The sequence below is a fragment of the Solanum stenotomum genome, chromosome 10 (genome assembly GCF_019186545.1).
Source record: "Solanum stenotomum isolate F172 chromosome 10, ASM1918654v1, whole genome shotgun sequence".
Taxonomy (NCBI): domain Eukaryota; kingdom Viridiplantae; phylum Streptophyta; class Magnoliopsida; order Solanales; family Solanaceae; genus Solanum; species Solanum stenotomum.
In genome coordinates, this window is record NC_064291.1 from 32,552,170 (window position 1) to 32,564,139 (window position 11,970).

The following is an 11,970-nucleotide window of genomic DNA, read 5'->3' on the forward strand; positions in this document are numbered from 1 at the left end:
CTACAAGGGAACCCAACATAAATAATAGAACTAATTACATCATATAATTAAATATGATTCTGAAAAAAAAAATTGTTTAATAAACAATGAATAAAATTCAAATCCGCTAATATCATTCAATTAGATTCTTAACTCAACAATGTTAATCCTCAAATGGATATTTGATACAAGTTTTCTTGTTGTGATCCTCTATAGGCTATATCACATTTTCTACAATTTACTTTAGATCTCTTGATTATTTTTTTCTCAATTGGTATATGCGGCACATATCATTCCTTCAATCTTGAAATCCACATATCATCCTGCAATAGATTTCAAAAAAAAATTAAAGAACCTACTAAACAACAGTTATAACAATCAAATTTGAAATATACAATCACATTTTTTTATATCACCAAAAAAAGGTTATATACGAAATGGTGTATAATATGGTTAAAAACTTTATTGTTTATGCACACTATCAATTACACCTATTAATCTACCAATTTTTTGTATTAACTTTATTGTTTATGCACCAATTAAAAAAGATCATCATTTTCACCAATTAATTTACTAAAACATATTCACCATAGATGAATCTTATAATAAATCACACACCCTACAAATTAAATCAAAGAATAACTATCTAAAAACACGGAATTGGTGATTAATAACAACGTAAATTACACGATCAATTACACCACTCAATATAGCCAAATTCAAACACCTAATTCATATTGTAACACAAAAAAATATATACACAACACAATAGATTACAAGATAACGATCATGAAAAAAAAAACTAAATATAATTAATAAAATCATTAAAAAATCACTTCAAAAAACATCAATTCAATCGTGATTTATCAGAATTACCTAATGCGTCCCATCATCCGTTGGGTTGAATTAGGATTGAAAAATTCTTGGTGTCCATGATTGAACAGTCGACCAGAATGAATAGAAAGAGAGTTTTATTTTTGTTAAAAAAAATCTTTTTAAGATGGGAGAGAATATATAACTAATTTGAGTAAATTGTAGAAGGTAAAAGAATTGGAGGAAATCAAGGAATCTGAGTAAATCGTGGTTGACTATTTCTATATTTTTTTTCCTATTTCAACGATTTTTTCCCTATATCTACGGGTTTTTTTTCTATATTAAATCCTATTTTTGGAAGAAAAAAAAATATTGCTATACAGTTTTTTTTCCTAAAATATATATTTCTTATTCTGCTTATTTATTTTATAATAAAACATCACTAACACATATAACCAATTTTATTTTATTTTACTTTGTTTTAGCTCTTATTAAAGATATATCATGATTTTCAAAAAGACCTACAAAAAAAAAAAAGATAAAGATTGACAATGTAACAATAAAATAGAAATTTAAAATTATCATTTGACATGAGGGAAGAATATCTATTATGCAAAGTTGGGGGTTTAAAGGTTTTTGATCCTTTATTTAACAGAACAGAAAGTGAATCATTATACGTACTCCATATCGTTAGACTAGTGCAAGTCATGTTCACTTGAAACGACTTGTTAATATTTATTCAAGTAATTAAACAAGATTAAAGTAATAGTTAAACAAATTGATTTCCTCGATACCTAACAAGAATGTATCTGGTTTTCAGACATTTAATGTACTGTTAAACATTTTGCTTCTAAACCGTTAATATAATATTTTTGTATTGAATAAGAAATTTATACACATGAAGAACTCAGAGAATGAACGTGTCATACAATACTTGACCTCAACTCGCTAATGAGATAACTAAATGGTTCTTATTAAAGAAAAGGCTCAAACTCGTGGCGCGAAATTAGTAAAAAGCTCATGTTTTAAAGATAGAACAAAAAGACAGATGCACAAGATATATCTATACGAGATTACGCAAAATTACATAAGAAAATTAGTTGACACGCATAATGATAAAAAAACAACTAGTAGAGGTGCGTATTGGTACGTGAAAAAAGTCGATTTCCAATTAAATGCCTAGAATGCCCAATTACTCACGCAAGGAAAAAGAAAAGAACACTACGGTGGTCTTATCAAAAGGGTTAAAGACAAGTTTCAAACTTGAAAAGGTAATATGTTATCTTTTGGAGGCAAAGAGGGTATTGTTTCAACAGTGTATTACAAAGCATTCACATTCATGTGCTTTCTGTCAGTCCCTCCTAAATTGTAATAAGAGAGCAGGACAGAACTTTCGTTAAGTTCTTCAAGGTAAAAATAATTCGGACAGAAGTAACATTTTTGCATCCTGAGAGAAGTTCTGTCTTCCTAAACATAGAGGGTTAGGTTTCAGATCTTTATTGGAAGATTCTAAAGTTTTGTATGCAAATTGTGGTGAAGATTTAGAACTTGTGGTCTAACTATTTCTAAAATAAATATTACAAAAAGCAAATTCCAACAATGGTGCAATAGCAAGGAAGTCCACAAGCACATTATGCTACAGTAGAATAATTGTACAAACTTTGTTATGGGAACCAAAAGAGGTACCTCTAGCATTTGGTATGATAACTGGACAATGTTTGATCCTTCATATCTTCTCCAATCAGATACCCAAACTTGTCATCCTTTATCTGATAATGAGATGTTTTTATAAATAAAGGATGACTTTATCATCTTATGGAGTCGATCATTCTACTTCAGGTGATTGATCATGTGAGTTAAAACTTGGATCATCTATGTTTGCTACTCCTTGGTGGATAAAAATTATTATAGGAAAGTTGACAGTGAAGAATGCATGAGTAATTATCAGGGAAGAGGTTGTGACTACTACGATTTATAAGTAGTTATGGATAAAAGGCTTGCCTTTAATCTCCTTTGGATGGATACTCTCGAACTCGCAAGGTCCCAATGGCAGCTATCACGGCCAACTGGAATCTCAGTATTTCCCAGTAATTTTGTGGTATTAAATACCTGTCCCATTGAAGAGATCTGATAAAAGGGTGAACAAGCTAGAAGTTTAGGAGAGATACCTAAAGTGTTAGTGATAGTCACGACTGAAAACAAATGCACTGCCTGAGATACAGTGCATAAGCATTCACTGTGGCACTTGCAGGAAATGATTTTCTACAAGTGCAGCATATGGTACCAGACCTTCAACAAGCTGCCAAAGATTATTTTGCACAGGCGCAACTTATGAGGAAAATAGCTCTAGTCTGGCTATATAACATTAGCTAGCACAAGTACAAGAAACTAATGCAGAATAATTCTAGTGGGTATTAGCTACAACTCTTCATACTCGATATCATAACATTGACACATTTGCATGCTAATGCAGGAACAGCATAGAAATCATTAAGGGTACAGCAAATCCAGAAAGTGCCCAAGCAGACAAGTCACCACAATCCTTCAAATTTAATCAGCTCAATATTCAGAATCACGTTGACACAAAGCGGAAACCATACTGCCACTTCATGTCTTCAAGCTAGACAACTGGCACATTTGCAAGGAAGACCTCATTCTCATTAAGATGGCACTGCATACAAAGAAGCACTAGATTAAGCTCCCAAACACAAACAACCAAATAGGCAACAACTACATAACCCACAGAAGACTACACCTATGTTTGAAAATACCCCAAAAGCAACAAAAAAGAATTGAAGATGAATTATGTTCACCTTTTGTGCCACATCACAAAGAACTATTTTTTATCAGCAAGGCGAACACTATTTGTACCATATCACAAACCAAACTTACTACTCATGTAACAATAAGACAAATATACAAATTTATTTCATTTTTCTATGACAATCGCTATTTCCACTTCTTAATTTCAGTAAATGCCACATACATCCACTCCCCTCTAAAAAACACCCATGAGGATTCTAACTAGTGACATGTACCAATCACAAATCCCACATTGTAGTACCCTCTCTGTCTAACCAAAGCCATGGGAATTATCCCATCAACTTTATTTTCTTCTCATAGCCATTGTGGTTATGTTCACAATCAGATCAGTGAAAGAAAAACCAAACATTAAACTAGCCAACAAAGCTTCAGAAGTAAGCATCAAGAAAGACGTACTGTATGTAGAAGTATCAATCTGCTCAGGAAGTTCTTTAATATCCACTTCAAACCTCTCCTGAACCTACAGTAGGTATAAAGCACAAGAAAATGCTATCAATGAGGATGGCATTATAAGCATAACAGAGTGAAAATAGGAGGGTCCGGACTCTCAACCTGATTAAGAACTTCAGAATCTGATGCAGATGACACAAAAGTTATGGCAAGCCCTTTAGTTCCGAATCTACCAGCTCTTCCCACCTACCAATATTATTCAAGATTAAATAATAAGACTCCTTGGATGAAATTAGAACCTAAAACAATGAGTGCAAGACAGGCAGGACATACTCTGTGAAGATAAGTATCTGCAGAATCTGGCATGTCATAGTTAATAACAATGTTCACCCTTTCAATGTCTATGCCTCTACCAACCAAATCAGTTGCCACAAGAATTCTCTTGTGCCCTTCCTTGAAACCCTTGTAGCGTGTCAGTCTACCAAGCAGACAAGGCAAGAATTAAACTTGCATAACATGTAAACAGAAAGATGGCAACAGCAGCATAGTATGATTTCTTTAAGTCACACAAATGTCAGATCAGAGGAAATGACATATGCACAAGTTATAACTCCACAGGAAGAAGGAGAGATCGGAGTGAGATGCAAAAACATTAAAGGGTGCTTCTGATCCTTGTTCTTGTCACACAACTGATACCACAAACCTTGAGGGAAAAAGTGGTTGAGAACTGACTATCTCATTGACACTAAACTTCTGACAGATGACATACAAATATTTACTGACACTGATTAAACAGAGACTGCATAGGCAGCTAACATAAAAGGAGTTGAACACAAAAGTTAGACAGACCTTTCTTCTTGGCTCATGCCAGAGTGGATGCAGATAGATGGAAAATTACACTCCATAAGTAACTTGTTCAACTCTGCTGCTCTGCTGACACTCTTGACAAAAATTACAACTTGGTTGAAGTCCAAAGCATCCAATAGGTCATTCAGCTTCCGGTTTTTCTCCGTCTCACTCAATTTGATGTAGTGCTGCCATCAAATAGAAGCAACTTAAGGAAGATTGTGATAACTAAAAACTAAGGCAAAAGATCTTGCTTCAAGATGTACCTGTACAAGTCCATGCAGGGTCAACTTGGCCTCATCGTCAACATAAATTTCCATTGGCTGAAAGGAATAAAGGTTATAGTAAAGGATATTAGGAGCTTCGTGAGCTAACGGAATCTGATAACGAAATGAACGATGGATGAAGATCCTCCATCTGTGAATTTTCTCCTTGCAGCTTAGAGTAAAAGCACCCAACTAGTCCCCATTCTTGCTCAATGTGTTTATACAGCGCTTATCAAAAAAGCTTCCGTTAGAACTCCAAGCATCACACCACAGGTTATCCCATTTCAACTAAGACCTTCCCACCCCTCTTGACATCTTTAACTATAGGACAAGAACATGGAAGACAGATTGACGCACAAACTCAAGACAACGAAGAACTACAAGCTTAGTGGAAAACTAGCAGTTCAGCACAGCAACCAGCTCCTGAGACACCTCATTTCTGTTCTCTTCCCCCGGTAAAATTAAGTTTAGACAAAGATTATACCAAATAAATTCACTACTATCGCCTGCAGAAAGCTGAAATTATGGAAATACGGTAGACTTCTAAATTCAAGAACTGGCCACAGGACATTACATCTTGCATGAATTTCTTGCAAACCGGGCGAATCTCCTTGCTGAGAGTTGCAGAAAACATCATGACTTGTTTGTCATGAGGAGTCATCTTGAAGATTTCCTGCACGTCTCTCCTCATGTCTGCATATGTAAAAGATGTACTTGAGAATCAAAAGAATGAAGATAAAAGGAACTTTAGCAGTGAGTTGGAAAAAAGGCTTAGTTAAGACATACCAAGTGATTCAAGCATCTTGTCACATTCATCTAGTATAAAATGCCTCACATTCCTCAAAGACAGGTCCTTATCTCTTGCCAATGCAAGTATTCTTCCAGGAGTTCCAACAACAATATGAGGGCATTCATTCTTTAGCAGCTCTTTGTGGAGCTTGATGTTGACACCACCATAGAAAACAGCAACCTTGATATCAGGCAGATAAGTGCTGAACCTCTCAAACTCATGACAGATCTGCAGATAGTGTAGTCAGTTAGCAGATTAAACATTTTTTCACAAGTTGAGCAAACTAGACAATCGTCTAACATTGAGCAAATGTAAAAAAGCAGAAAACTTTCAGATCAGTACACATACCTGATAAGCTAATTCCCTAGTGTGACATAGAACCAGGGCAGCAACCTGACCAGCAACCGGTTCAATCTGTTGCAGAGTTGAAAGGACAAAAACAGCGGTTTTTCCCATTCCAGATTTAGCTTGGCAAATGACATCCATTCCCAGAATAGCTTGTGGAATGCACTCGTGTTGCACTGATGATGAACCAAACACATTGGGGGCAACGAGACCTCAGTTTCAGTTTAAAAATTTTACCATGGTACATCTCCAAATTAGTAGTGATAGGAGTAATTACCTGAAAACAGAAATTAGAAAGAAATTGTCAAGAAAATCCTAATTAGATTATGGTTCAGTATATCAAAAAAAAAAAAGAGAACTTCTAATTAGCCACACTCCCAACACCCTAAAAAATACCAAACCTAAAAGGAAAAATTGAAGACCAAACCCTGATACAGTATGCATTTCTTACAACTTATGACCAAATTCTAGCCATACAATAGTTTCTCTCCCTACATATGTTACATAGAAAGCTAACACAAGCTCAACATAAAATAAGGATTGAGCCTACAAGTGACTAGAGGTTAATGCATGCCAAAATAAAAGGTACAGGTGGAAAGGTGGAAAAGTTAGACCAGACAATCACAATTGCATTAATGCTAATGTCCTCTTATGGTCTCCCGTTACATAGAAAGCTAACAAGCTCAACATAAAATAAAGGATTGAGCCTACACAAGTGCATAAGGTTAATGCAAAAGATTCAGTTGGAAAAGTTAGATCTGACAACCACAATTGCATTAATGCCAATCTCCTCTTATGGGCTCCCTCATTCCTACAAAGACTAGATTCCTCAAACTTCCTACAAGGTTACAACAAAAATAACCATCAGAGTGGATATCGAATTGGCAAAGAAGGAAATTGATGGAACACAGAACACAGTCCCATAGGTTTTTCCTTTATAAGGGCGGGTTTGCAGAGGAAGAAAAATAGTTTGTATCTCAACATTGGCAAGACATGTAACAGCCAAAAGTTCTGGGGAAAAATGCCCAAGGGAGCTGCACCATTATAGCTCACCAGACTCTCACAAGTTCACAGAACATGACAATTATACAATGAGATGGATGTGTGAGCATTCTAGGATAGATACAATTCGGAATGTAGATAATGTGAATTACATAGGAGTGGCCTCAATAGGGGGGAAGATGCAGGAAATGAGGTTGAGATGTAAAGATGCCCCAGTGCAAAGGTATGAAAGGTTGGCTACGGATTGTTTCAAAAGAGGTATAAAGAGGTAGTGCAAAAAAGTATTTGGGGGAATGATTAGGCGTGACATGACGCAGCTTCAGCTTACCGAGGATATAACCTTAGATAGGAGGTTATGGAGGACACGGATTAGGGTAGAAAGTTAATTAGGCAGTCAAGCATTGTCTCGCTTATCTTTCCGTACTATTTGTCATATTGTTGGTCATAGTATTACCCTTGCAGTTTCTTGTCTTTTTGAGCCTGGTTACTATCTATTTCTTGTTTTTGAGTTAAGGGTCGATCGCAAACAACATCTCTACCGGTAAGGTGTACATACACTGAAACCTACCTAGAATTCACTTGGTGGGATTACATGTGTATGTTGTCGTAATATTTGCCCAGTATTGAATGGGGAAGCTAATTAGATCAGCCAATAAAGCCTCAATACCCCAACAGAAATTCATGATATGGCTTCTATGTATCTCATATGGAATATCTACTTGTGTTGCGGACAAATAGATTGACATTTAAGATGTTGTTTGAAGTGAAGAATGTTCTCGATGAAAAATGTGTCTTGGAAAATGTTTTCCACAAAACTAAGTTTTTCCTATCTTCTTTTGTTCAATATTGCAAGAAAAAAAGGTTAATTAGGAATTTGTAAGCAAATACTTTAGGAGGTGGAGGCGAGGTGGGAGTAGGGGTGGTGGTGGTGGGTGGTGGTGACGATTAAGGGCCCGTTTGGCCATGCGATATGAAACCATGATTGAAATCATAATATGAAATAGTAAGATGAAGTTGAAGTTTTGTATGGACATGCAATTTGAACTTTTTAAAAAACCTCATAAAGTTGTAGAACTATTAAATTGTCTCAATTCTTTATACAATCATACCAAATAAGCATAAGTTTACAAATAGTCTACTAGTCTTTTAACACAATCCTCCCACATATTACAAACAACCTTCTCACATTGAACTTGCATTGCTCAATCATATGACCGAGAAGATGAACCAACATTGTTACTTTTAGCCATTTGTCAATCAATTTGGTTGGTAAATAAATTTGATCAAAAATAATAAAAATTAGTGAATAGAAATGGTGATATAGGAATTGATTTGAAGTAATAGTAAATTTTATGTTGGTGATAATAATCGTTATATGTGATATAAATGATTTTAAAAGTAATAATGAATTATAAATTTTATTTATGTATGAAATAAATGGTTTGCACATATAAATGTGGAGTTGTTTTTACAAAGTATAAACTTTTGTGGGTTAACTGTTGTATTTGAAAAATCCCAAACATGATTTGGAATCCAAATCATGATTTTTGGAGAAATGGAAATTTCATCCCATGATATGAATTTATGAAATCATGAGATGAAATCAGCATGAGAACCGTCCAAACGCTAATTTCATCTCATGATTTCATACGGTAATATGAAATTGCATGCCCAAACACCTACTAAGTGTTCATTTTTATCATTTTCAAGGAACTTGTTCTCCTAGAAAATTTTCCAAAAAATTGAAAAATATTCCTCTCCATAGCTAACACACCCTGAAGGTAAAATAAGAGTCCTTTAGAACTAGAGGTATTCTAAATCTAACACTTATGCATAAATATGTACTACAAGACGAAGGAATACATTTTTGCAACTACTGGTTTTTCATTCAAAGGAACTGAACACGACATCGAACTTGTATGATCCAGCTTGCAGTAGTTTTTTCTTCTATTTAGCACAAAAATTCACCCCTCCCTTTTAGCTTGATTCAGAAACAAGAGGAAGTTAGGCATGGAATATGCCTTGTACTCAACCTTAAGCCCTGAATGCTTATACTCAACTAATCCAAATACCAAGGATAGAAATATTTTGGTAAATCAAACAAACATTACTACTTGCTTGTCAGCTTCAAAGAAAACAAGACTAAGCACGAGTAGGAAAATGCTCACAACAATCACACCACAAATAAGTTTAAGTATCAGTATTAGAAAGGTTATTATTAGTTGGTTATCACCTAAGTTAGATGGACTCTTTACTTTTGATGTTGCACCCGTGTCAGATTCTCCAAATAACACTATTTTTGGAGAATTCAACACACACTCACTGACATTTTTGAAGAGTCCGAGCAACATAGGTTATCACTTTTTTACATGATAGTACAAATCAACAATTTTAGTTCAGAAGGACCAAATATGCCCAAATACAAGGTAACTTGCCTTCGGACGGATGCTCAAACCCAGAATCAACGATAGCACGCAGCAACTCTGGCTTTAGAAGAAAGTCTCTGAAACCTGAACTGTGAATTCCAACATAACCCCTGCATCCACCAAAAAAGACCAGAATATTTAACACCAAGGACACAAAAGTCCAAGCTTGATGAAGTAGGACCAAAAGGGGTCAACACAAAATACAAACACGAGAACAAAAATCAATCAACTAAGCTTCCCCCAAAGAAGTTGGAATTGACTTATATGAATCCTCCATATTACACCATGCTAGGACCCATTTCTTTTCATTAATAAACATCATTGACTTCCAAAAATATAAATAACAGTCTGCCCCTACTACAGCTCAATCACAAACAAGCAAGGTTTGGCTATATTAATCCTCTATATCTATTCCACTCTATCTATCCCAGTTAGATTCCACACCAATAAAGAGAGAACAAAATAAAAAGCTCATTTGTCAAATCAGTGAAATTTCCAAAGCTGATAAACCACTCCAACATAAAAATACAGACATAACAAAAAAAATTCAAATAGGTGTAGTTAATTCATTAAAACCTATAATAGAGATAGAGGCTTTTTTCCAGGCAGCAAACAGATTTAACAAAACCAAGAGAAGAACATATGTCAGTAGCAAATAGACTCTTAACCAGATACATAAACCTCCATGAATACAAAAAACAAAAAACATAAAGGTACAAACTTTAAACATAAAAAGTACAAACAAAGAACATATGTTAGAAAATGCTTGAACATAGGCTTCATGACATTTTTCTGGAAAATAGTACCGAAAAACGATTAAAATAGAAGCAGTAATATAAGCTTGAACTTAAATAAAATAGTTTCCAATGTATACTAATTAGGAAAAACAGAAAATTTAATGCGAGAGTGAAGATCTCACTTTTTGGCCGATTCGCCGTTGACTTTTGTGGCGGAATCAGGAATTTTTTCGTCATCTTCTTCATAGTCGAGAAGCTCCTCCTCATAAGCATCGTTCTCCTTGTTTTCTCCCATATTTAGTTTTACTATTACTACTACACATCAAAAATACGCCAGATCCAAACATCAGTTTCTAAAATCTAAGAAAACAATTGCGAAAAAAATATTGAATACGTGTGTAAAAGAGAGATTTGGTAAGAAAAATGCTTTTACCTTGAAGAATCTCAGAGAAAAGTTAGATCTCGGTAGGGGGTTAGGGTTTCGGAAGCTGCAGAAAAAATGTTAGGAAAATACAAAAATCGTATGAGAGTAAAGAGTGATTGGGTTTTGTTATGGAGGGGTAGATTATAGAAGAGGGTATGCTGAATTTTTGTTGACGATTTTATCCTTGGCTCCTTTCCAGAAATACGAATTAGTACCAAGTCGGTTTAGATATTTTGGGAAATTTTCCCTTCTAAAAAAAGTCACTTTTTTCTTTTTCCGATAATAAAGATTTTCTTTCGACCTTAGCATTAAGGGGTCGTTAGGTTATGGACGGAGTATGTAGGTAGATCTGTTAAAATGGGTTTGGTCCGCTAGGTCGATTCAATTCAACTCTTGAATTTAATGGGATTGGCCTAATTTTTTTTGGCTCATTTAGGAATGAGGCTTTTTAGCCCAGTCTCAATTGGCCCGTTAGCTTCGTAGGTCCAATCCGCAAGCCTCAGAGACCAGCCCATGGGATATAAATATTTAAAAATATTTTTTATATATATTTTTAGTAGTGTTTTATTTGTAAAGTTTTTATCAATAAATATTTTTAAAAATAAAAAATCAAGTCTTTTAAACTAGGTAGTTTTTTGTGGGAGGAATAGTGGAATGATCAACATTTTTCCGCTAAATCTTACGTTGACTATTATGTATTTTTGTAAGTATTTACCGAAGTGTGTGATTCAGAAATGTATTTTTGTAAGTATTCACCGAAGTGTGTGATTCATAAATGAAAATTTATATGTATTGATGTCGTGTTCATAGACGTCAATGTTCGATACTCTTAGATACTCTTTCTAAGAGAGTAATATTGTTAATTTTTTGGTTGAAGGGTCAACCTGTCCCAACCCGTGGCCCGCTTAGGGCTGGGTTGGGCTGTTATTTTATAGGCCATTTAATTAAAAAGGTCAGTCCGTCCCAACCCATTTAACTCTCTAGCCCGTTGGGTTAGGTTGGGTCAGCCCATTTTTGACAGCTCTATATGTAGGTATTAGTTATTGAAAAAAAATTCAGAAATAGCAACTATTATAGATATAATTAGGAATGTTCATGGTTTGGTTTAGATTGATTATTGGTTAAAATC

At 34.7% G+C, this 11,970-nt stretch overlaps 1 protein-coding gene across 3 annotated transcripts; it reads right to left on the minus strand.

Moving 5' to 3' along the window:
* Positions 1 to 3,148: 3,148 nt before the first annotated feature.
* Positions 3,149 to 10,982, minus strand: LOC125841194 (DEAD-box ATP-dependent RNA helicase 15). 3 transcript variants are annotated; one of them, XM_049520270.1, is made up of 12 exons: positions 10,851 to 10,982; positions 10,600 to 10,729; positions 9,690 to 9,790; positions 6,256 to 6,428; positions 5,904 to 6,135; positions 5,692 to 5,810; positions 5,118 to 5,174; positions 4,855 to 5,039; positions 4,339 to 4,483; positions 4,168 to 4,251; positions 4,012 to 4,075; positions 3,149 to 3,463 (listed from the first exon to the last, which is right to left on the minus strand). In XM_049520270.1, exons 2-12 carry the CDS (start codon positions 10,710 to 10,712, stop codon positions 3,453 to 3,455), a joined length of 1,284 nt encoding a protein of 427 aa, XP_049376227.1. In that variant the 5' UTR covers positions 10,713 to 10,729; positions 10,851 to 10,982; the 3' UTR covers positions 3,149 to 3,452. The 3 variants fall into 3 exon arrangements, with proteins under 3 accessions (XP_049376227.1, XP_049376225.1, XP_049376226.1); XM_049520268.1 differs by having other exon boundaries at positions 6,256 to 6,529; positions 10,851 to 10,981; XM_049520269.1 differs by having other exon boundaries at positions 6,256 to 6,529; positions 10,600 to 10,732; positions 10,851 to 10,958.
* Positions 10,983 to 11,970: the final 988 nt, after the last annotated feature.